Source organism: Lathyrus oleraceus, chromosome 5, assembly GCF_024323335.1.
Source record: "Lathyrus oleraceus cultivar Zhongwan6 chromosome 5, CAAS_Psat_ZW6_1.0, whole genome shotgun sequence".
Classification (NCBI taxonomy): domain Eukaryota; kingdom Viridiplantae; phylum Streptophyta; class Magnoliopsida; order Fabales; family Fabaceae; genus Lathyrus; species Lathyrus oleraceus.
In genome coordinates this window covers 10,768,685-10,795,508 of record NC_066583.1, presented here as the reverse complement: position 1 = coordinate 10,795,508, position 26,824 = coordinate 10,768,685, and the positions used below count along the sequence as shown (strand labels likewise).

Genomic DNA, 26,824 nt, shown 5'->3' with positions numbered 1-26,824 from the left:
ACTCCCACATACGAAGGGCCACTTGTAGTTAAGAAGGTATTCTCTGGTGGAGCCATGATACTTGCTACAATGGACGGCGAAGATTTCCCGCATCCTGTGAACGCGGACCTAGTTAATAAATACTACGCATAAAAGAGACCCGCTAGGTCGACGTACCTAGGCAAAAGTTAGGGCATCCCGGCGAACCAAAAGGGTTCGGGCAAAAATTAGGGATAAACATATAAAAAATGTACACCCGGCAAGTCGAAAACCTGAAAAGGCGGCTTGGGCAAAAAAGGGTATCCCGGTGGACTGAAAACCTGAAAAGGCGGTCCAGGCAAAAGTTAGGGATTAAAGCGTATGACTATGTCCCGTTCTCGCTCTGCTTCATCCAAGTTCGAAGGACTGAACAAGCTAATCACTTCTATCCGACAGCAGGAGATGAGAGGCTTGAAGACATAATGACAGTAGTAGGCTTAAAATCAATAGGACTTCTTCCACATAGCTTTCTCTTTGTTTTCGACAATTTCCTCTTACTAGGATTTCTGTCTCCTTGTACACAAATTGCCTGTTTATAGGCCTCCTTTCAAAATCAATACAACCCTCTTTCAAAAAAAAGATGCTTTTGTTTTTACTTTTCTGTTTTGGTTGCGTAAATGTCCATTGATTTAATTTGAATTAATATGTGCATTTGAATATGACTGATGTTTACCAAAAATACATGCATAGAATAGCAATAGCAATTACTACAAGACTTCAGGATCGAGGATAAGGTCTAATCATGCTTCCAATGAATCCGCTACCAATTCTCTTCCCCAGCAAGCCTGTTTTTTTTTTCCTCAGAAAGTGGCAGTATCCCCAGGCACAGCCAGTTACTCCCCAACAGAGGTCGGCGTCACCAGACAGATTGATCATCTCTTCCATCCCTAGCCAGACTCTGTTGAGTGTTTCCATCGTCAGACAGAAATCAAATCCCCTAGCTAAGGAAGAGTCATCAATGCAAATATCTCCGACCAGAAGACTGAGATTTATCTCCCCCAGTAGGGTCCCCTGGAAGAATGTTTCAGACGCCTAATGCATTCATTACATCATTTCATATTACATACCTACATACAATTTTCATTCCGCATCATATACATTACATCATTTCATAACATAGCTCGCATTCATTCCAGACGCATAATTCACTCATTACATCATTTCACAGCACACGCATGCATACAACATTTGCATCTCATGCATCATGACATGGCATGAAGCTAACTTTATTTTTCAGGTTAATTATCCTCTTGATACAACCAACACAAAGGTCCATTCAGACGGACATCTTTATCAATTACATTCAGGATTCAACTACACCTTTCAGATATACTCCATGTCAACATTTCATTCTGACATTCTCCCAATGGTGGCATCTCTAAGCCCACCTCAGATATTCGCTGCAAATACAACAAATACTATCAGATATAGCCTAGCGTACGTTTCATCCTGATTCAGCTCAACATATGACCTTCCACAACTCGGATACGATCTAGCGTACGATCCATTCTGACCTTCTTCGACTCGAATACAGTCTAATGTACGACCAAGTTAGACCTTCATCCCTTGCTCAGGTGCTACCTTCGGACAGGTACATTCCTGAATGGTAGTCTGGTATACGGCTACTCCCTTGCTCACGTGCTACCTTCGGACAGGTACATTCCTGAATGGTAGTCTGGTATACGGCTACTCCCTTGCTCAGGTGCTACCTTCGGACAGGTACATTCCTGAATGGTAGTCTGGTATACGGCTACTCCCTTGCTCAGGTGCTACCTTCGGACAGGTACATTCCTGAATGGTAGTCTGGTATACGGCTACTCCCTTGCTCAGGTGCTACCTTCGGACAGGTACATTCCTGAATGGTAGTCTGGTATACGGCTACTCCCTTGCTCAGGTGCTACCTTCGGACAGGTACATTCCTGAATGGTAGTCTGGTATACGGCTACTCCCTTGCTCAGGTGCTACCTTCGGACAGGTACATTCCTGAATGGTAGTCTGGTATACGGCTACTCCCTTGCTCAGGTGCTACCTTCGGACAGGTACATTCCTGAATGGTAGTCTGGTATACGGCTACCCCCTTACTCAGATGCTACCTTCGGACAGGTACATTTCTGAATGGTAGTCTGGTATACGATTACTCCCTCTTCAAGCAGATTCAGCCTAACGAACGGCTCATTCTGCAACACAGAACCGATCTAGCGTACGATCCGTTCTGATCTTTCATCCCCATCAAAGTCATCCGTCTAACGAACAGCTCACTCTGATACTCAGATATGGTCCAGTGTATGATCCATTCTGATCCCTTATCCCCAGCAGCATATAGCATACTCCGACTCCCCGGCGAAGTCGACAGCCTAATGGATGACTTACCATACGGTCTAGCGTATGACCCGGTATGACACCCATGTCTTCAGATATCGTCTAACGTACAACACAGTCTGAAGCTCCCATCATCAAACTTCCTGGATGGCATCTTTAAGCCCATCTCCATCAAGACCAATTGACAAGCGCAAATTTTCGGGGCATTCTAGTGTTCAATAATCTTCCACCTCCAGACCACGAATGGTGCACATACCATTCTACTCTCTCGGTTCAAGAATATTGAACAGGGGCAGCTGTCATACCCCAAAATTTGCCCATTAATATTTCAAGACACTTTTCAAGGCATTCCGAATCATTTTTATGACACTGATCTCAAAGGAACGAAGGCCCAGCTCACGAATGAAAATGGCCCAAACTGGCCTGTTCGCTACACGCTCGCCTAGTGATAACACGAAATTATATCATATTTTAAGGCTTAATTCAATTAAATTTTATCATCATTTATTTCAGGTCACTTTATATTATTGGATATTACGCGGTATTTTCTTCCTATTTGTCTCAGGTGGCTTATTTGGAAACACAATAGAATTGGAGGAAAAGAGGTGCAAAAAGGAGGAAAAACGAACCAAATAGCGAGGCCCAGCCCAGAATACAAGAACTCAGGTATTGCACCTGTGACGAGCGTCACAGAGGCTGTGACGAGCGTCACGCCTTGCGCATCCCTGTGACGGACGTCACACATGGTGTGACGAACGTCACACCATTCCCCTACTTTTTGGGCGCCAGTAACGCCTCAGAGACTTGAAGAGACTTGAGGAATGTTGGGCCCTATATCCACGCGCACGTTGAAGACCTTTTGGCAACGGGTTACTGAAGCATATATAAATAGCCACGAAGAAAACCTAGGGGGGGGAGGCTTTTCCACATTTTTTTTCCTTTTGCCGTTTTTGCTTTTGCATAGTTTCTTTTCCAGTAGCTTAGTCATTGTTTATTACGAGTTCTACACTGCTCCCCTTGCAATTTCCCATTTTCCTTTTTAGCATTTAGTTAATTCTTTTCGCCCAATAGTTTCTGCAACGGAAACTATTGTGCACCTTTTTACCGAATCTAACCTTACGTTAGGATCTAGTTTATTTCCTTCGTTTTAATTTGTTGTTTAAAGGAAACCCTGAAGGAAAAGCCGGCGACACCGCTCAACTCAATCCGGCATCAACCCTAAGAGTGCCAATTCAAGGTTACAATTCAATTGCAAACAGGTTTGCGTTATTATCGCCGCTTTACGTTCCGAATTCCCATGTGATATTATAATTGAATTCATAAATATATTTGAGGTTCTTATGTAGACTTAAGTATGCCTGGATACCTTGAATTGTTGTGATGGATGCCGCTGTTTTTCGTCCTGTTTTGATCTTTGCCCTTCTGACCTGTTTTATTATAACCATGCTTTGTTTACCTGATACTATTACTGCTTTGGTGTAACTCCTCGATTACACCCTGCTTTGGTATGCTAACCCGTTTGTTGAATTTTGCAAAGGTTCATATGGCCCAGGAAAAGATCGCCGTTAGGTCTTCCACTTTATTTGTGGGATACCATTGTGGAGGCTCACCCTAAATTGCCTAATTAATTTTAATGTGTTAATTTTAATAATTAATTTTAATGTGTTAATTTTAATGTATTAATCTTAATGTATTAATTTTAATGTGGAGGTTCATCCTAATTACCTAATTAACTTTAAAATATGGCCTTTAAATATGTGATCCTGGACCTCTCTTTTGCCTTACGATAATACGGTATTACGGTCATGTCCCGCGAATGTGGGGATACACTTAGCAAAGACCCTTCGGTTAAATCATCATAAAATAAATCATGGTCCCTCGGATGTTGCCTTCGGAAATACGATTTTGTCCCTCGATGACCCTTCGGTGTAGCCTACGGTTAAATGATGATCGTCCCTTCGAATGCTAAGGTATCCTTACAACTGTTGCCTTCAATGACCTATCGATGACCCTACGATGACCCTTAAACATCCAAAGGGTAAAATTACTTACTTCTCAATAGTAAGGACAGTTTTACCCTCATAAGGATAGGAAATGCCCATAACGACCTCAGGAAGGTATAACTCTCAATTACTGGATCATAACCTAAAACATTTTCCACCCCTTCACACTTTACACTTTACAAATCCTAGAAAATCACCATTTGGTATACATTCATACTAGAATCATTACCGAGTTATATTTTTCTAAACCATTTTCAAAATCAAATGAGATAAATACTTTGTATACATTCATACGAGAATCATTACAAAGTTAAACTCTCTTTCAAACATTTTTTTTAAGCAATTCACCGACACTTTTCAGACAAAAATATAAGTGATCCAGTAATTAAGAGCCCATGGATAACCATGGATACAAAGGGTGCTAACCCCTTCCCTTTGTATAATGTACCTCCCGAACCCAAAATCTATTGAGGTCTTTCCTGTTCTTTTCCACCTTTCCTTATTGGATAAAAGAAAAGTCGGTGGCGACTCTTGCTATCCGCGACATTGCGATAAAAAGCAAAACACACCAAGTCAGTTCACCGTATGACAGTAGTCTTGTTGGTTTCTCTGATGTAGATTATGCAGTATGCAAGACATATAGGAAAAGTACAAGTGGAACATGTCACATTTTTGGAAATGCTCTAGTCTCTTGGTCATGCAAAAAGTAAGCAAGTGTGTCTCTCAGCACTGCAGAAGTAGAATATATTGCAGTCGGTAGTTGCTGTGCTCAGATACTTTGGTTAAAACAACAACTTCATGACTATGGTATGATTCTAGGAAGCATATCACTCAATTGCGACAACACTAGTGCAATCAATATTTCAAAAAATTCAATCATGAATTCATGAACCAAACACAATGATATACGTCATCACTTCTTAAGGGGTCATTTTCTAAAAGGCGACATTGAAATTTCCTTCATTGATACCCATAATCAACTAGCAGACATCTTCACAAAGTCGCTTCCAAGAGACGCATTTTATTAAATTAGAAGAGATCTTGGAATTCTAATCAAAAATGATATTTAAATTAAGTCAAGATCTTTGAAATTTTCATCTGAATAAAGTCACGGAATCTCATAAAAATAACAAGGTACATATATTGTTCTTCATTAAATTAAATTTTTGTGTATACTTTAATTTATATGATTGTATTTTTTTTATTTGATTATCTAATTTTATTATATTAGATTTGATTATAAGTGATATTTATGATATAATTTCCTTTCCTAAATTGCATAGTTATTTGAAACAAAATTTTTTATTTTACAATCGATTAAGAATCAAACAAAATTTTGGGTGCAATCGATTACACCTGAAGCATATTTTTTTTAAAGTTTTAATCGATTACACTCCATATTGAATCGATTACACCTGAATGAAAAACAATTTTATATGAACTCTAATCGATTACACTCTTATTTCAATCTACTATAGCTACTTATTTTTAGAATTTGTTTAGGCTGTAACCGATTACACCTATATTTCAATCTATTACAGCTGCTTGTTCTTCCAATTTTTTTGTTTTGTTTGTCTTTACTCTCACACGAACCCTTATTCCTCTTGGTCAAAAAGTAACAAAACCTTGCAGCCCCATGTGATCAATTTTCATATTGTGTTCCCTCTTCCACATGCTAAAGCCTGCGCCTCACTTCCTTCTTTTTGACCAAAATCAATTCTCATAAATTTCCCTCTTTACTCTTTTTACCAACTCATCTTCCCAATACTTACCACAATTTTTTTTACCAAATCCCATCAATTCTCATCAAACCCCATCAAATCTCACATCTACTTTTTTTAACTTTTATTCATCAAAAACAAAAACAAACCATATCTCTACAATTCTCTTCATCAAAATTTAAAATTTTTTCCCAAAACTTAAACCTTCACAAAAAATTTCTCTAAACCTTTCAACTTTCATCCATGGCACTAAAACTTAGGATTGGTAAGACTTCAAAGGGAAAGAAGAAGGAAATAACATTTGATCCACCAAAATTAACCTCAAACTTTGATTTAAGATCGAAGAAATTGTTTCCTTCAAGAGATCAACAAAAGAGGTACCTATAATGTTTTTTCTTCTAACCTGTTTTTGGCCATAGATATGTAAAGTTAAACACCTTTACATATCCCTGTTTTCAATTTAGAGAAATTCTAGTAAGTAAGAGAATAGAAAACTTGGTTAGTATGCATGACTTCATATTTCCTAAACTGATGAGAGCCTTTTACACTAAGATGATTTACAAGGATGATGTTATTAGTTCTACTGTAAAAGGAACCTATTTTGAGTTTGACCGTGAACTTTTAGGAACTATTTTGGATATTCCATCGGAAGTTTTAGAATTTATCATACACAAGACTCTACCTATTCAAAACTATGAAAAAAGAGAATTTTATTTTAGTATAGGAAGAAAATATAAACATGAAATTTTCCAGAAGCGCAAAAAGAGAACTTGTGGTAAACTTCTTGAAAGAATTTTTGGTTAGTTGGAAATTTGTTTATGGATGATAGGTTGATTCACTACTTTTTGAACTATATTATTGTGCCAAGATTTTCAAATCATTCTACCATTACTGACACAGAGATGGAAATTTTATTTGCAATGAAACATGGCATTCCGGTTAATTGGGCTTAAATGATTCTAAAGCACATGGCTATCCATTATGAGAATGCATAAGAACTACCTTATGCATTTTTCATCACAAAAATTCTTCAACATTTTGAGGTAAATTTGGTTAAAGAAGATCTGGTTCCGATGGAAGACTGGGAGATTACTGTTCATCTATGCAACAACAAAATGGGTGTAGTTTATAACTACAAGGACAATACTCTCTGGTATTTAGATGATAAAGTTGAGAATCATCCTCCGGTACCTCAAGAGACGGAAGACATGGGACATGTTATGGATTATATGGCTTACATGCATCACTCTTTATCAACCCAAATCAACAACATTTTCATTCATACTCAAGCTCCTCCTATTGGAATTCCACCTTACCATTATCCATTCCGTCAACCACCTAATGCTCCACCACAAAACTTCAACCAGGCAAACCCACAAGAAACCTTTGACCAAGAATACATGAATCAAGACTAAATGTGTTTTTCTATATTTTATTACTATTATATTTAAGTTTATGTTTAAGTTTATGCTTTAGTTAAGTTTCAGTTTGTGTTATGATTATGAGACTTGTACTTATAAATTATTATGGTTTATTTCTATGCGTTGTTTAAGACATTGGTTATGTTTCTAAAATTATATTTCTTGATCATTATATTTTTTTCTCTATTTTTTACTTTCAATTATAGTTTTTTCCGTTCTTTTTTATTATACCAAAGGGGGAGAAGATATTATATATGTGTGTATGATTGCAATCTAACTTTTTCAGGAAGAATCAAAGTTAGTATGATTTGTAAAATTTAGGGGGACTTATCCAAGCATATGATTCTAAAAGAAAGGGGGAGCATCAAAATTATTCTTCTTTACACATATGGTTGTCATAATCAAAAGGGGGGAAATTGTGTAGAAAAACTTCCAATAAATTTTGATGAAGACACTGAATTCATGCTCAAATATTATTATCAAAGAAGAAGAGGAAAAATGGCTTTTGATCAATCAAGATATATGGAAATTCATCTCATATGCAATCTTAAAGTGCTCAATTTTACTGATCATACATTTGAAAATATTCATGTCATACATTGTTAAAATATTTTTTAAAAATGTTTTAATTGCATTAATTGAAAAAAAAATTGATGCATGCATGAAGTTGTGGACTTAAAAATTTTTTCAATTTAGTTCAGCAAGCAATCGATTAACACCCTTGTGTAATCAATTGAATGGAACTTTGAAATTCAAAATTTTAACCACTCTAATCGATTAACATCTTGCTGCAATCGATTGCATCAGTTCATTTTGAAAATATTTTAGCCCTTACAATCGATTGACAGGATTGTGCAATCGATTGCACCTGAACAAGTTTGGAAAAATACCGAATCATGTTCACTACTTCACTCACTCCTTTTCACGACATCTCCTGAATATAATCTCATTATATTTCACAAATATTTTCCAAACATTGCTATGTTTTATCAAGGGATGCTTTCATCACGGTAAATACATTTCAAATATTCATTTTACATTCACCTCTTTCAAATTAATCATAAAATCTCTGCATAATTTTCAAACAGAACTTTTACACTAAGATACTTTTTGAAATACATTTTCATATAATATTCAACAAAACATCTTTGAGAATTTAGAGAACATTTGTTCTTGAATCTTTATATTTTGAAAGAGAAGAAGATTTTAATCATTTGATTAAATCTTGTCCATTATACAAACTTACTTCTTATACAAATCATTGTTGTAATTCCTAAGTTCAAGGATTGTTTGATATTAGGTGTGGTTGTCATATAGGATTGTTGGAGATAAAGTTCAAGAAAATGGACGATTGTTTTCTTTTCTTGAGAAACAAGTTTCAATAAGTTATAGTTACGTGGACCTAGGTAATGGGCCTACGCCACACAAACGTACAGTAAAAAAGTCCATTAAATATAACAAAATATAAGGCATATACCAGTATAACATGGTCAAACGACAAAAATGCACAAGGGCATAAATCGTATTTCATAAAAAAAAAATTAATAATATTTCATTTTCGACATGTTTAACATGACATGAAATATTTGGTTCAGATTAGTTATTGTGAAACACAATTAGAGTATATTATAGGACCAAAGTACCAAATGGATTAAAACCAAAATACTACATGCCAAAAAATTAATCATTAATCAATAATTGTGGAACAACACAATAAAATAAAGATAGCGTGTCATAAGTTATATGGATACCATAAAACTTCTCACTCTCCAACAACATCAGAGTTTGCCTCATCAACACTCTCTTTAATCTAAACATTAAAAGTAATATCAGACTAAGATTTGTTTAAACATTTAAACGACTAAAATCAATTAGTTCTAAGTACACAGATAAACGATGACAATACCTACAACAGTTGTGGTGCTAAAGGTGGTTGGGACGTTGTTACCTTTGTGTCAAAAGCGTAGAAGGACCACAAACTATTTGATGAATCAAATTCGGTAATCATTATTAAAACGGAGTATAAAATACATGGCTTTGTTCCCATGGAGACTTTAGTTGTTTGATGAAAGGCTCATCCTTAAGAAGCATGACAACAAAACAACTTTCCCACCGGGGTTGTCACTTAACTTTAAAGACAATCTCCAAACCCAACATCACATCAAGTTCTAATGGAAACTCTAAGGGATTAATAATTCTATCCTACATAAGCAAGTATTATCATTAGCAAGCAACGTAGTAGATGAGGCAGTTATTAAGTCTTGAAATTTAAAATTAGGAATAAGCCTTAATCATTGAATCGTGCATTTGAGCAGTAGATACACCCAATAGTTATGAGCATTCTCTATCCCACAAAATAAACTTACAATATTTCCCAGAATGATTAACTTCAATTTCTAATTTGTAACTAATGTAGTGCAAGTAACGGTGTTAAAAATCAGTATCACAGAAAAAAATGAATATAACAATTGTCATATGACAACTTATGGTACCTAAAGATCTCTGCCTCAGTGGAATGTCCACTTTCACACAAGAAAGGAGCTTTGTCACCGCGAGAAACCTTCGGGCACTCATGGCAAGCTTGATAATACCATCAATACTGCGATGCAATGGGATTTTTAGTTGTAGCTACAGTTGCACATAAGGTAATCTGCGTGTAATTAAAACAATAAAACACATGAATGTTCATAATGAATAGAAGTGTAATTAAGCTTTTTTCATCCTTCAAGATAATAGTTAGAAGTAATGTATACCTCACGAAGTTTAATAATCTCATTGAGAGGTAGCACAATAGCCTTTGAAAGTATTTTTTGAAAAGGAGATTGTTGTGAATTTTCAGAGTTTTGGGAATAGACGCGAGAATGTGAGGTTAGTTGGCCTGGAACATTAACCATTGAGTCTTTAGTGATGCTACATCAAAAGGGAACAAAAAAAGTATAAAAAATATATATTTGAAGAAGTTGTTTGCAAGACGAAACAAAACATGTATTGTAGATGTAACATGTTTATAAAGTCGTTGGTTGAACGAAAATCAGCATTGATGGACAATTTAGTTACGTTGTATGTGTTAGTAATAGAAAGTGGATATTTTCCAGCATTATGTAAGACATAGGTGAGCTTGAGTATATAAGCTTTTAAAACCAGTTCAGGATATATGTCAAAAGCAGCAGAGAATGATTAACCTTCTTCCTTGACTTTCGCATACTGAAGCAAAATGACTGTTGGGCCAGATGTATTGTTCCTCTCTTGGATGAATTTTATGAATTGACAGGCATACGACTCCTAAAGAGTACATTTGATGGTGTTGTTTCTACAAAAAGTGTAAGAATGGATATAATATTATGACATTAGAGGAAGAAATAGTGGATGCAATATATATTGGTCTTGCTTGATCATGAAACTTACGCATTGTGTCTGATGATAAAATTGACCTGCTATTTTTTACCCCCTGTACGAAACCTATACTATCAACCATTCCTATGATGTCTTAAACAAAAAAATGATAAGAATCAAAAGGTATAAAAAATGTCAAGAAAAGATTAATGGATACGCGCATAAACAAAGTTTGTCACCTATGAGTACATCCTTCTTAAAATGTACGATCATGATATCAGCAAAACTGGTGAAGTGGGTTGTTTTGGGTGGAATGACATGTTTGTCAACATCACATGGAAGTCCCTACAATGAACTTCACCATATAGTGGTGGCAAGAAGGCTTGAGGACCAAATCATTAGCCACAAACTTGAAGTTTGATATAATGTATGTGTGGTCTACCTTTAACATTGTATTAAAAGCCGACAAATACATTGTAGGCACAACGATGTGTATGTCAGCCCCCTGTCAAAGAATGAAAGTACACATGACATGAAAAACCATACTATAAACAACAAAATGAGTGTTTAATCCTGAAAGGTAAATCATTGCATAAAATTTATAGCATGCAATGGTGTGATAACAATATAAGTTGTAGCCATGGTAGTCAAAATCGCGATCCTACTCGTAGGATCGTATGATTTTACGATCTTGCAACTCCCCATCGTGCCAGAGAATGATCAGAATCGGTTTTTGCTAGGCACGACCAGAATCGCCGTGATATCACGTGAAAATGGTAGAATCGCCGTTTTTGTTGAAAAACCCTAAAAAAACTTTTTTTTAAAATCTGAAACGATTCTTTTCTGCCTAATAACTAGGATAAATGATAATAACTAGGAGTAATCAATACTCAACCACCAAATAATTAAGGATTTATTCAACTTCCCAAAATTCATCATGATTAATGTAACTTCCCAAAATATTTATTCATTCCAATTCATTCACGCTAAACTCTTTCCCCTCTCTCACGTTAAATAGAGTCACTATCTCACTCAATATTTCATTGAGTGATTATGACCAACTCCAACATGAATTGTTTGGAAGCTGAGTGAATTTTCATTAAGTTTTTCTTAGAAGTTTTCAATTGTTATTTGTTACTCTTTTGAATGTTGTGTTGTTTTGAATTGCCTTGAATTAGTTTAAATGAATATTATTATCCTATGAAATTTCAGTTTTTTAAAGTGATTTTAGTGTTATTTGAATTTTATGTTGTGTCACATGCATATTATTAATCTATATGCAATATATATATATATATATATATATATATATATATATATATATGAATTTTTAAATTTGGTAGGATCTTACGATCCTTGTTACGATCCCGCGATTCACGTTTTAATTACCCCAACCCGATCTTGCGTAGGATCTCGAGTCTGACTACCTTGATTGTAGCCAAAGAACTTCATAAAAAAAACATCATATGAAGTGAAAAAGTGGTTTACGTTGCAAGTTTAAAACTATAAAATAAAAAGGTAATGCACTTCATAACAAAAGAGAACATACTAAGTAGCAGTATTGAAATGGATTATTATATTCATAATAAAAAGACAAGATGGACTAAAGAACTCACAAAAGAACATCACACAAAAGAACATCATATGAAGTGAAATAAGTGTTTACGTAGCATGTCTAAAATTGTAAAACCAAATGGTAATGCACTTAATAACAAAAGTGAACATGTTAAGTAGCGGTATTGAAATGGATTCTTAAAATGGACTAAAGAGCGCACAAAAGAATATAAATGAATAATTTCATATCACATAATTCAGAAATGGACTAAAGAACTCACAAAAGAAAGAAAAAAATGCCTAAAGCACATGCAAAAAAATTATTTGACAAAAAACGTGTGACATCTTTGTAAACATACATTCCATAACAAAATAGGACATACAAAGTAATCAAACTTACATCTTTGTCAACGACGATCATTTCAAAGTGTTCATTGTTGTTCGAAAAATCAACCATTTATGGTGTACGCTAACTGCGACCTTCCATAGTTCTTTCATGTCGTTGATATCGTTGATCTTCTAAAAAAGATGAAGGAATAAAAAATAGGTTTGGAGGAAGAAAAGATGAAACCGAGGAACAATTGACAAAAATGACATTGGAATACAGGTTGGCGAATATGGGAGAAGGAAATTGCGGAAGTAGTGAACTCTTTGTACTGAATATTAGAAATTTCATCTGAAATGACATATAAGATTGCAAATCTTCTAAAATAATAGTAAATAATATTAAAAAATTGTTTTAGGTATATGCCCAATGCAAAAATCAAAATGTAGAGGAGTATAACATTAAATGGGATTCAGTTTCAGTATGGATTTAGGGAAAAGAAGAAGGGAACATTGGAAATACAAACGTCGATGGGTTAGGAAAAAAAAAGAGACTTTGGAGTGCTTAGGATTTAGAAGGGCAATTGGATAATATCCAAAATATATTTTCTTCTAAAATGATAAATTCCAACTTTTTCATTTTTAATTTAGGAGTTAAGTCTTTATTTTACCAATAAACCAAAATAAACAGTTTTATTATTTTTTATTTTTTCCATATAGTTGGAATTCATTTGAATAACAATGCCAAAATTTATCCCATTAGACTTTTTTTCGTGTTGGCTGTTCTAGTTTGTAGTTGATGTCACAATTTTTTATTTATAATTTTATTGTACGTCATATGACCGACTAATTCAAGTGAACCAATTCCACCTTCTATTGAAATTTGTTGTTTAAAATCAAAGCAAAAGTTCTGGATGTCTCAATTGAACTCATTCTTTGAATGGTTGATATAACAATTGTGTGACCCAATAGAGATCATATGATTTCATTCATATTCAAAGACTTTGATTTCAAACCCGAGTTAGCCAAAGAACAAAACTTATTGATACCGGCACTATCTCGGGTTAGCGGTTCGGAGCGGTCTGCATCTCAGTTTGAGATAGAGACTGCTATTCAATGTTTAGAGAGTAGACAACTTCTCAGCCCGAGAGAGTTTGAATGCGAAAATCTAGATTTGTCTTTAAAATAATTAAACTTTGGAGTAGTTTTGAAGAATATTTTTCAACTTTCCCTAAGGCAAAATATAAAAGAGAGGATTTGAGATTAGTTTGTTTTACCTTTAAAAAAATATTTTTTTTTTATATTTTTGAAAATGGATTCTATAAAAATGTTTTTTAAAATATTATAAGTTTTTTTAAATTTATTTTTTATAAATTAAAAGATTGAATTGTTCATTCTATAATATAAATATATATTATTGAAGATCAAAACATAGTCAAAATCACAATTTTTTCAAAAAATTGTATCTTAAAAATGATTTTTATGAAAAGCTATTTGAAATAGTTTCAAAATTAAGTGATTTTTTAAAAATTTGATATCCAAAAAATGTTTTGATAAAATGATGAAATACCTAAAATAATATTTTAAGAATAACTACCAAATTTTCATTTGAAGCTTTTATGAAAGTTTCTTTGTAAATTTTTTTTACACTAAAACATATAACACTATGAAAATCATTTTTAAAAAAAGCCAAAATAAATGGGCCCTTGATCTTCTTCTCAACCGATTTCGCTTCAGTTTTCAGTTTTCTTCTCACGATCTTTTTTGTAATGCCGCCTCCATTTGCTTCGTTTCTTAGCGTCGGTAACTGCAATTCCCTCTGCTAAAGTTAGTTTACACTTCTTTGTTCTTCTTTCTTCTCTCTTCTTTCTCTGTTTTTTAAAGTTTTAGTTTTCTCTTCTTTACTCTTCTTTCTTTTCTCATCTTTATTCATATTGTCATCTAATCTTTTTTAAGGAATAGTCATTGTGTAACTATTTTTCTTCTTCCACTTTTATTTGTTTGGTTTTATATTAAATATATATTTTATAGATTATTTATATAATAATTTTAATTAAAATACCCTGTCAATATAAAGATATTTTACATTATCAGTTAATTACAACCATTGATTTGTTAGAGAAGTTTGACTTTTATACAGTGCATAACAATTAATCTCATAATAATTTTAATTGAAATACACTGTCACCATTGATTTGTTAGAAAAGTTTGATTTTTATTATAATCATATGTAAAGTAACACAAACGGATTATTGTGATATATTGACAGTATAAATATTTTTACCCTGACAGTGCATAACAATTAAGCTCTTATATAATTAGTCAAAAAAATAATAAAATAAAAATTATTCCGCTATCCACAATCCTATATTTGAGGTCAACTGCCCTGTTCCATTTTCTGGAACATAGACTTCCCTTGAACACCTCTCCTATAATAAGCTACATCTTGGATATAGCAATAAGTAGCAATAGAGTGTAAAGAGTCAATGCTAACTACTCTTATATATAATTACAATAGATATGTTGAACCAATTTTAATTAACAAAAGCAAAATTGCATCGAACAATTGAAGTCCAAAACAAAGAAAATCGTAAAGCTATTATCATGATTTAATAGATCTAAAAGTTAGTAAATAATCATCTGGTTTAACAAGATATTGCAATGTGAAATTAAGAAAAACTTTTGCTTTATTATTATTGCTATACAATTACACATATAACTTCCATGTACAAGTGGACCTATATCACTACAAAATTTTGATTCCCGTAGAAGTTCTACTAATTGTTAAGAGTATTAAGAAGTGAGACTCTGATTTTAATGAGACGCCGAAACAGAAACTCAAGTCCTTCTTCAAGGTCTAGAATGCATGACTCCGTTTTCTCCAAGTGGTTTTGCAGATCATTGATGCCTTCAAGTTTTTTAGTCTTGCTAAATACGAAAGACTGCAATGCTACATCCACTTGTGCAAATTCACTTTCATCTGTCAATTGTGAACAACCAACTCTTTTTGGCTGAATTAGTTTGGAAATGGAACCCCAGCTGTTTGACTTTGATTGTGTGGTGCCTGAGATAAATTGCAGTATTGTTTCAAATGTAGAAAGTGTAGCCACTTCAAAATCTTGTAATAATCTAATCAAAGCTACTGTTTGATGATCTTTGTCTGTAGATAACATGTTGCAACTTTTGGTATTAACCTTCCTATTTGTCATGGCTTTGGAGATGGCTTTTTTTACAACCTTTCTAGATGTTAAGAATTTCTTAGCCTCTGCAGTGACCTCCGTTCCACTTCCTCTTCTTCTTATGATAGATTGAAGTTCTCTTGTGCATTCTTTTGTATGAATTACAGCATCTTTGGCTGCACTACACACATCTAAGAGCCTTAAGGATCCATCCAAGAGGTTATTTACCCAATTTTCTTGATTATGATCATGGTGAACTGCATCTTGTGTTAGTGGAAGCTGAATCAAATTTTCAACACATTCTATCAAACCCCGCAAGCCATCAATCTTATGACAAAGCAATGATGATGAGGATGTCTCATTGGAAGACTTTAATAATGTCTCCAAATGTTGGTTGCATTCAAGAAAGAGTGGGTGTGGTCTAGAAGGCAAGCTGATTGAGCGACCATGTAAATTTGATTTTGTGTTGAAAGGAGAAGAAGCTGCCATTTCCTTTTTGTTAAGGGAAGAGAAAGAGAAGCCTTGAAATGAATGTTGAATTGAGTCTGTTATTTTTCAATTGGAATCTACTCAATATATATTATAGGTGTTAGGCGACATGAGGAATCACATATCAATGAGGCCAACTAATCGATATTTGTATTCAGACATTATTACTTAAAAGTTAGAGCTTTGTCTCCTCCATGGAATCTCTCCAACTCATACTCTAATTTGAAAGATTATAACATTTTCAATGTAAACTCTTCACCTAAAATGTGTATGCACGTGTGTGTGATGTTAAAGCAATAACTGCGGTACTGTTTGGCTTGTTTCTGCTGGAGGAACATGAATCACACCACCCATATGAAAATATGTTATCATCTGTTGATCAACTCATACACATGTACTAGATCAAAAGAGATCTTAACAGGTTATTTATAAATAGAACTGCTTCTCATCCTACAGACACATGACCTGATTTCCATGTTCATGCACTCCCATCCCATCACATGCATGCCCCTTGGAGTTCAAAATTTGAGTTTTATTTTTTATTTTTTATATCTTATGACAGATGCTGTATTCATGTGATTCCCAAATTTAAAATACTGCTATAGTAAAACAGCACTAGTGGAATTTGAAAATAAAAAAAACGGTTCTTGTCTCCTCTAGATATTTGCTACATAAGTAAACAGGTTTACCACCAGTCTTGCACCAAAAACACTTTTGGCAACCCAATTTCTAGCAATGAATCAACAACGATTCTATGTCTCTTTATTGAAAAAAATTTATTAAAATGTTTTCAAACAATCTCCCCACCTTTAATAATTCTTCTAAAAGCCTTCACTAGCTATAGAGGCATATGACCAATAACCGTAAAATCATTTAAAATATATAATTCAAATATTTTAGACCCTTTCCTCATGATCAATATGATATTTGAAATTTTCAACACCCCATATTTAATAATAGTGTAATATTATAGATCATTGATCTACTGTCGTAGACGGGTCAAAAGCGAGTTTAAAAATGTAATAAAACAGAACCGACACTCTAATGTCGTATCACAAAGACTCTTGAATGTTGTAACCAAACGAATTAAAAGAATGAGGTTTTTAAGATTAAGAACTTAAATCGAAGATGATTAAAGGTAAAAGAAAAATTGATAAATAAGCTAATCTACTGTACCGATTTCCGACTTATCATCGATTCTTATAATTTAAATTCCCTAATTGGATTTGATCCTATTCGATTAAGATACTCAATGACAAGCACAATTGATATTATATGATGTATTTTCTTAATTTATGAATTAAACAAACTGATTTAAGCAGTTGCGAATTAAGCAAACACGACTTAATTAAACACATGATAACGAAAAAGCTACGCTAACGTTATTATAGTTAAGGATCGTACAAACAATCAAATTTAATCAACTATATCCTATAAGCAACAATCAAATTAAGAAAATGAAACTAATCGAATTAAAGAAACGAATTTATAGGAAGAATTGAAAAGAAATCGAAATTAAACTGAAATTAATAAAAATCTCAAAGTGAAATTCGAATACAGCAGATCAACTTTTTGGAAATTAGTTCTTCATAGTATTTGTATGCCTTATTCTCTATTTCATGAATGCTAAATCCTCAATTTTAAAACTATTAATTTGTTTAAATAGAGCAATGAAATTCGAGCATATTAGCAACCGACCAAAAAAATACAAAATTGGCCCCAAAACTAAGTATTTTCGTAAGTTTGAACGGGAAACGAATTATACGACTGTTCTGAACTCCGAATTTTCTTGTGACTTCAACGCAAAATTTGTAGCTTATCTTCTCATATTTCCAACGCATATTAGAACGCGTCTATCCAATTTTCGTAGCTCAAGTTATGACCTACACAGCGAGAATGTATAAATAACAGTTTATTTAAAAAATAATCACTTATTCAAAAAATCAACAGAACTTAGCTTAACTTCCAAACACCTATGAAAAGTAATTAAAATAATTTGATGAGCCTCATAAAAGTCTTAGCACAAAGTAAAAGACAGTGTATTAAAATACACTGATCACATTCCTTCATGGTTAAAATTTTACACTCCGAGCGAAATTCCAAATTCAAAATTCATAACAAAAACACAAAAACAAAACAAAACATGCAATTTCAAAAGTTTTCAGAATGACAAATGACAAACAAAATCTTAATTCCAAGTTTCAAGAATATGGGGTTATTGAGTAACTTTTCGTGACAGTCAAAGCAAATAAGCAGACAGTTTACTAAAGAGCACATCATAAGTAGGAAAATCCTCACATGATAAAATTCCCTCAACTCTCAAGTGTTTAAGTTGTCTGTTATTTCTTAAACAACAACCTTGTAGCTATTTGTCTTTTTTTTCCTTCATTTTATTCTTTTTTTTTTTCCAGAAGGAATATGCATTTTCATCCTTCGATCAATTCATGTATAATAGTTGGGAAAAAAATCATCTTTGTACAAGTGATATCTAACCTCACTAGACATCTTCAAGGGAATGTAGACACATTTTACACAAGGCCACATTATCCCTCCCTCGTCTAAAACTTGTTGTTGATTCATGACTTTATTGACAAACTCTTCAACTTCATGTAACAAATTCATATTTCAAACCACACTCTATCATACATCAAACTGTGATCCATTTTCAATATAAAAACATCAAATTATCATTTTCTATAAGAAAACACATTATTACAACTCAATTTGACCTCGTCCATTTTTGTTACATCATAAATCAATCTAAAATCATTTAAAAATGAATGCGAAAGATATTTATATTCAAACAATGCAAACTATATGGTGAAGAGGAATCCAACGTTCCTTAAAAAAAACAAAGAAGCCAAAGCAAGGCAATAATAACTACCGAATTGAATACCAACACATCTGATTTTTGAAAGTTCTTTAATATCTGATAGCTAGGAGCATCTACATATGCAAATATGTAATACTGCCATAAAATTGAAAACTACTTACAATCATATTTCAGAAAGCATTATAACATCTGTTGCGAAAAAAGTTGTAGAATAACCCCATTGTCATCATAACAAACATAAACCATTTGTCACCAACCTGAAGCAAATTTTTGACAAGGTAAAATGTTGCTGGGATAGGATACACGCTAGCTTCGTCAAATTTAAGGGAAAAATCAACATCAAATTACAAACTTTGGCTTTATCAAAGCACCGACAAAACACCTAATGCAGCAAAAACACGATTTAGAAGATAGACGTTCCTGCAAGAAAGGAGTGCATCAAAGAGAGGCCCAAATTAAAAGGAAATCAAAAAGAGACAAAAGTTATTTCAAAGTACTTCACACTCAGAAATAACTTAGGCTAAAAAGAAATCAAACAGATGAACCGAAAAAAGACGAATCGAAACGAATCAAAACGATGAACTGAAAATTGAATTTTTTGATAAAGAGAATGTCAATGGAATCCTGAAGGCAATTTCCTTTTTCAAAGATTTCTTGAAGCGATATCTTGAATCAATGTCTTGAAGTAATTTCCTGAAATGAAAGAAATGAGTATGAGCAATAACAAAGAGATTTCTTGAAGTTACAAATGAAGAAGAAACTGGTTCATACCTGAAGAAGCTAACGATGGAGATTGAGATATTAATGGAGATTGAGAGATTAGTGCAACACAAGGAGACTGAGAGATTGAAAATGAGAGATTGATAGACTTAGAGTTCGTTTTTGAGAGCTGGGAGATTGGGAGAATGACAGATTTAGAGATTGAAAGACTTACGACTTGTTTTGATTCAATTTCAACTTTTTGTTTTTAAAAATTGTTTTATAAATGAGTTTAATGGTGATACACCGACAATTTAAAATAGTTTTACAATTTCATCAAATAAGAATATATCATTTCGTCATGTCATACCAATATTTTAAAATTTTCAGTTTGACTTGGTGGGATGCATGGTCATCACTGGTTCACAGTGTAAAATAAATTTACACCGTCAGTAAATCACCCATTTTCTCTTTATAAATTAGTTTTAAGAATTGTTTTTAGGATGAAAATAAAATACAAATTTATTTGGGAGTTTTGTTTTGTAAAACTATTTTTGAGAATGAAAGAAATAACTTGTATGATTGATTTGTTTTTAAAAACTAATTCAAATATTGTTTGATTTTTACTTTTAGAAATAGTGTGATTATAAGTAAATGATAAAATATTATCTATATTAAATGATTATTAAAAAAAGTATAAAATTATTTCAGTAATTAATTAAACTAATTTATTTTTTTAATTTAAAATTTTAAACAATTATTTTACAATTGAGAAAATGGATGATATATTGATAGTGTAAATTAATTTTACACTTTCGATCAATATCAATTATATCCCACTAAATCATATTAAATTTTTTTAAAATTATTTATATGATATAGCAAAATGATATATTTTTATTGAATGATCGTGTAATTTTGTTTACTAGGTTGGTACATCTCCATTAATTTCTTTATAATTTATTTTAATTTATTGTAAAATACTATTGCAAGTTAATTTTATTTCAATCATATTTGAATTCTATAAGTTAAATATTTTTGAATGCAATTTCACGAAATGTTCATGTAAAAAACATAAACAATCACATAATGAATACATAAAAGAATGATAATTAAATTTTATTAAAAAATAAAAAATAGATAAATATATAATGTACATGTTATAAATATGAAAATATTCAATCAATTAAAATGTGTTCTCTTGTGCAAACACAATATTTTTCATTTGTTGAGTTTTTTTCGATGCAAATAATTCTCTTACGCATATGAGCATAACAATAACATAAATTCATATTTAACAAATCAATGTAATTACGATTAATAATGAAAATTTATAATTTTTCACGTGTTTTCAGTTTTTGTGTTTTAAAAATTAAAAAGTAAAACTGCTTTTATAAGTTTTGGTTTTTTAGTTTTTAAAACTAAAAAACAAAACAGTTTTTAAAATGATATATTCCTATTGGATGATAGTGTAAAACTTTTTTACACGATCAATGCATCACCATTAAACTCTTATTTTATTAATATATAATATTGATTAGATTTTATTAATTAGATTTTAATTTAGTTTTGGATTTATTTTCTTAATTTAGTTAAAATTTTATTTTATTCTATTAATTTATAATATTGGTTTTATTTTATCCAAGTTTAATTTAGTTTTGATTTTAATTTATTACTTTATAAAATTTATTTTATGAATTTAGTTTTAGTTTTAATTTAATGTTTTATTTATTTTTCTAATTTATATTTTAAATTTATATATTGTTGTTTTTATTATAAATAATTAAAATAATAAAAAAAGTAGAAAATTCATAGAAGAAAATAAATAACTTTTTACATCAACCGTAGCGTTGATTAGGACCGCTATTTAAAATAAATAAATAATTAATTATTTAAAACAATTAAAAAGAAGGCAAACGAAATTGATGTGGGAAATGAAAAAAAAAATTGCACCAACTTCAGCGTCGGCCTTACACGCCGCTAGAATTTAAAAATAAATTATTTAAAATAATAAAAAATGAGGCAAATGAAAATAAAATTGCACCAACATTAGCATCAGCCACGACCGCTATAACTATACAAATATAAATAAATAACGACCTTACATGTAAATATACGTACGTCGGTCAGCGCTGTCGTTATACTACTACGGAAAACATCTATCACAACGGTTAGAAAATGGATACACCTCGCCTGACTAACCGTTGTGAGGTAAGGTGTGATTGTATGTGTGATGTTTTTCACGACGGTCATGCGATCGTGATTAAAAGATATGTAGCACGCTACCTACCACAATTGTTACTTTAAACAACAGTTGTGATATTGTTTAATGCATATTATTTAATGGTATAAATAACTGTTGGAATATATACACTGAGTTTATTATAAATTATGTGGAATGCTTATTTCGCCAATACTCACTAAACATATACCATTTCAATTTGATTTAGAAAATTATAATATGACAAATTAAGTTATATTAAAAGAACAAGTTCACGTTCAATGTTAGACAAGAGTTCTTCAACTCCTTATCTTTATTTTGCTCTTCAACAGTTATAACTTTGTTTAATGCTCATACTTCTTCAACCTCCCCTTCCTTCACTTTTAGATCATTTTGAAAAAATTTATTTACATTGCAAACAAAACTAGAGGTGGAGACAGGGACAGTTGAAGAACTACAATCATTAAATAAAGTTATAACAATTAAAGAATAATATGCAGATAACGAACTGAAGAATTCTTGTCTAAAATTGAACGTGTACTTATTTTCTAATATAACTTTATCTATCAAATTATAATTTTCTAATGCAATCTGAAAATTTATATATTCGGTAAGGGATTGGAAAAACACTCAAACCACATAAGATATAATAAACTCGTCTTTTAAACAAACATTAACAACAACATTCATCAATAATATTCATCTACAACAAACATATCAACTCATAGAATATTTCAGAAACGTATATGTCCCATAATGGCATCCGCAATGAAAGAATGATGAAGGTGAAGTGAGAGCTGTAAACTTTTGTCTATTTTGAATGAATGTCATCTAGGTCTTTCACACAAGCATTCCTACCTACAAGTCAAAACAAGTAGAAAGTTCAGACATTATGAAACAAGTTATTAAAATATAAACAATAATACATAACAGATTTTGAATCATAAACTATACTAAAGACGAACTTGTAAAGTAGTCAGTTGCTAAGATTTGATGCAACAAATGTATCTTCGAAGAAGACGAATTGACTGCATAAATTTGGAGTTTTCATATGAGAGAGACGAGTGACAGAGATGTTAGGATTTTGTTTTGAGGGTGACGAGTGAAAGAGATGTTAGGATTTTATTTTAAGAGAGACAGTTGTAATGTACTGAAGTGATAGATAATTTCACTTCTATGTAAATAAGTAACACCTTTCACCACAATTGATAATACAAACTGTGATGAAATGACTGCAACTTACACCACAGTTGATTATAAAAATTGTGGTGATATACAAGGTCAAACTCATTATGTCACGATAAATGGAAAATTATTAGTGTTGAGATTCGAATCCTTTCACTCCAGACACATTTCACTATGGTTGGTACATATGACAGTTGTGAAATGTCTTTTAGTAAACACCAATAAAAAAAGCGTTCAAAAAAGAGTTATTACCACAGTTAATTGGAAGATCATTGTAAAATAAATGTTACGAAATGTTTATTTTGTAGTAGTGCTAGTATTTCCATAAATGAATTATTTTAATTAAAATAAATCAAAAGCATATGTAGAGTCGAAGAAGCCGACACTATAATTAATAGTCTAATAAAAATAAAACAAATGATTTTACTTTGTTAGCATCGGCTTATTGAGACGTATTAGCCGACGCTAAAATGTTAAAGCTAAAACGTTATTTTCTTATAGTGATGCCCGAAAGCCAAGGCGCAATCCAACGCTAACCTACTCCTAACGACCAAATATATAAAAGCCTTCAAACATGATAGAAAAGGTATACTTTCTGGTCTCTATTTTTTACTACACTCATCTTGAATTTTGAACAAACTTAAATGTTGGAGTGTTAACCTTGCTAATCCACCCCGCGTCAGTCGTATCGGAGTTCAACACCACCCATTCATGATTCTTCACCGTCAATATACACAATGTTTAAGCAACATTTTTTTCTATGTACTAATACATTGGTATTTCTTCTCAATTTAATTCTAAGTTGAAAAATACTTAATTGAATAAAAAACTTGTGAAAAACTATAAATAATTTTTTTCTAAAAATAAGAGTAAATATAACAATATTTACAGTTTTATAAATCATAAAAAAAAAAAAATATTTATGCTTGCAAATTTTGATTGAACAAGGCTTATTTCTTAAAAAATATTCTAAATAAAAAGTTACTTATTGTCAACTATAATATAAGAACTACCTCTATTCTTAAAAATAATTAGTATATATTTGAAGACATCACATCTCTTAAGTACTTAATCAAAACATTTTCTTCTTCTAATAACAATCAATTGGCAAATTAATTAACCTTCATATTTAACATCATGCATATGCATGCTCCCCACACGGTTTTAACTAACTTAATTTTATCAAAATATCTTCTTCTCACGCAAAACCACATTAACTCATTCGTATTCTCTTTTAAGAAAACATATAGTGCTATAAATTGGAGTGATATGAAGCCAATTTTATTCCATGCATAACAATATTATCTATAAGAATAAAGAAACTAGTGTTATGGCTAAAACCAGTGCTTCAATTGTTCTAGCTGTTCTTGTTGTAGCCTTATTTCTGAATGGCTATAATGCTGTGAGGGTAGAAAGAGATATTCAACCTAAGAAAGGTAAAGCTTTACAAATCTCATGAGCTATTTAAGTATTGTTCTGATTACTATAAGAACTTCTAACAAGTTTAAATTCATCCTTCTTTTTACCTTTGTGCATTGTTTTCATAATTGCAGTAGGAGTAAACGGACATCCTTGCTTATGGGGAATATGTCATACTGTAGCATGTGCTACAATTTGTTCGGGAAGAGGCTTTGCCGGAGGCAATTGTGTATCGCCAGTATTGTGTTGCTGCGTTGGATGAGTTTGAGAGATCTATGTTTGATAAATGTACAAGTATATCAACAAAATTATCTTTAAGGTTCTTGTTAAAATAAGTTGGAAAAACACTATTGTAAGTTCAATTACGATGTAATTTCCAATATTAAGAATTGCCTGTAATAAAGTAAAACACCCTTGCACTTATCCAGATTATGTTATGTTACATATATGATTAGCCTAAAATTATCTGAATTCCAAGTCACAAGTCATAATCTACGGTTTCTGATTCTAAGCACTTGTCAATTTCTGAATTACGAAGTAAGGCTCTCTCTCATCCTGATAGGGTTGCTCGCGTGAGGTTTCAAACGTTGACTGCAACTTCTGTTGAGGTTAATGTCCTAGTTTGTAGGAATTATTTTCTATGTTGCTAATAAATTGCCTAGCCTATAGGAAATCCTATTTTTTAGGCTAGTGGAGATTGTTTTGTGATTCTGCTATGTAAGGCTTTTAAGTAACCACCTTCTCAATTGGAATAAATAAGCTTATTAGTTTAACATTTGGTATTAGAGCTCAACGATTAGGGCCTGATAGAAAGCAAAGAGTGAAACACTGAGTGAGAGGAATATTATCAGTACGAAAGAGCAGAGATGGCTGAGAGTAGCAATACCAATGGGAAGTTCGTGCAACAAGCGATTCCAAAATTTGATGTGTACTATGAGCACTGGGCAAAATTGATGCAGAATTTTCTTCGTGCAAAGGAATATTGGACCCTTATTGAGAAGGTAATCAACACGGTTCCAGAAGGCACTCAAGCGACAGAAGCAGAAATGAAGGTGATAGAGGAGCCACTGTTGAAAGACATGAAGATAAAGAACTATTTGTATCAAGCAATTGATAGAGAAATCTTGGAGACCATACTCAATGATGATACTTCCAAGCAAATTTGTGACTCTGAAACAAAAGTTCAAGGGTTCCACGAGGGTGAAGAGGTCTCAATTGCAAACATTGAAGTCTGAGTTTGAAATGCTCAGAATGAAGGAGGGAGAGGCTGTTAATGCCTATTTCGGGAAAACTCTTTCCATTGCTAAATGGATGAAAGCGTATGGAGAAATCGTACAAGAAAGGGATATTACAGGGAAGATTCTCAGATCCCTTGTACCAAAATTTAATTATGTTGTCTACTCCATTGAAGAATCCAACAACGTCGACACTCTTACCGTTGATGAACTTCAAAACAGCTTGTTGATCCATGAACAAAGAATGAAGAATGTTGACGGAGAAGAACAAGTATTGCTGAAAGTGACTCATGAAGGGAGATCAGAAAAAGGTAGAGGCAGAGAAAAAGGGGAAATTAGAGGAGGTCGTGGAAGAGGGAGAACATATCTAAGCAAAGCTAATGTGAAATGTTATCGGTGTCATAATTTTGGACACTTCCAATATGAATGCCCTACCTTGGGAAAGCATTCAAATTACGCAGAACTAGACGAGAAGGAGGAGATTTTGCTAATAGCATATGTCGGTGAAATTGGAGCAAATCGAGAAGACATTTGGTTCTTGGATTCAGGTTGTAGTAATCACATGTGTGGTAACGAAGCCCTATTTTATGAGTTTGGAAGTGTCTCTCAACAAACTGTGAAGTCGGACAATGATACAAGAATGCAAGTTTCTGGAAAAGGAAGCATTAAAATGGAGGTTGATGATGTTAATTTCACTGTCGGGCATGTCTTTTGTGTTCCTGAACTCAAGAATAATCTTCTAAGCATTGGACAACTCCAAGAAAGAGGTCTTTCCATTCTTATAGAAGTTGGAATGTGAAAAATCTTTCATCCACATAAAGGTTTGATCATTCAAACCAAAATGACGGCAAATCGAATGTTCATCTTGGTA

The 26,824-nt window shown here is 32.5% G+C and overlaps 1 protein-coding gene and 1 long non-coding RNA gene across 2 annotated transcripts; one reads left to right on the top strand and one right to left on the bottom strand.

Annotated features, from left to right (window-relative positions):
- Nucleotides 1–15,470: 15,470 nt before the first annotated feature.
- LOC127078439 (uncharacterized) lies at nt 15,471–16,361 on the bottom strand. The gene has a single exon (XM_051018894.1). The coding sequence runs from the start codon at nt 16,359–16,361 to the stop codon at nt 15,471–15,473; it is 891 nt and encodes a 296-aa protein (XP_050874851.1).
- An 8,225-nt stretch (nt 16,362–24,586) lies between these two features.
- On the top strand, nt 24,587–25,141 carry LOC127085150 (uncharacterized). Its single transcript, XR_007788962.1, has 2 exons — nt 24,587–24,735; nt 24,853–25,141. It is a non-coding gene; the product is annotated as an uncharacterized LOC127085150 (long non-coding RNA).
- Nucleotides 25,142–26,824: the final 1,683 nt, after the last annotated feature.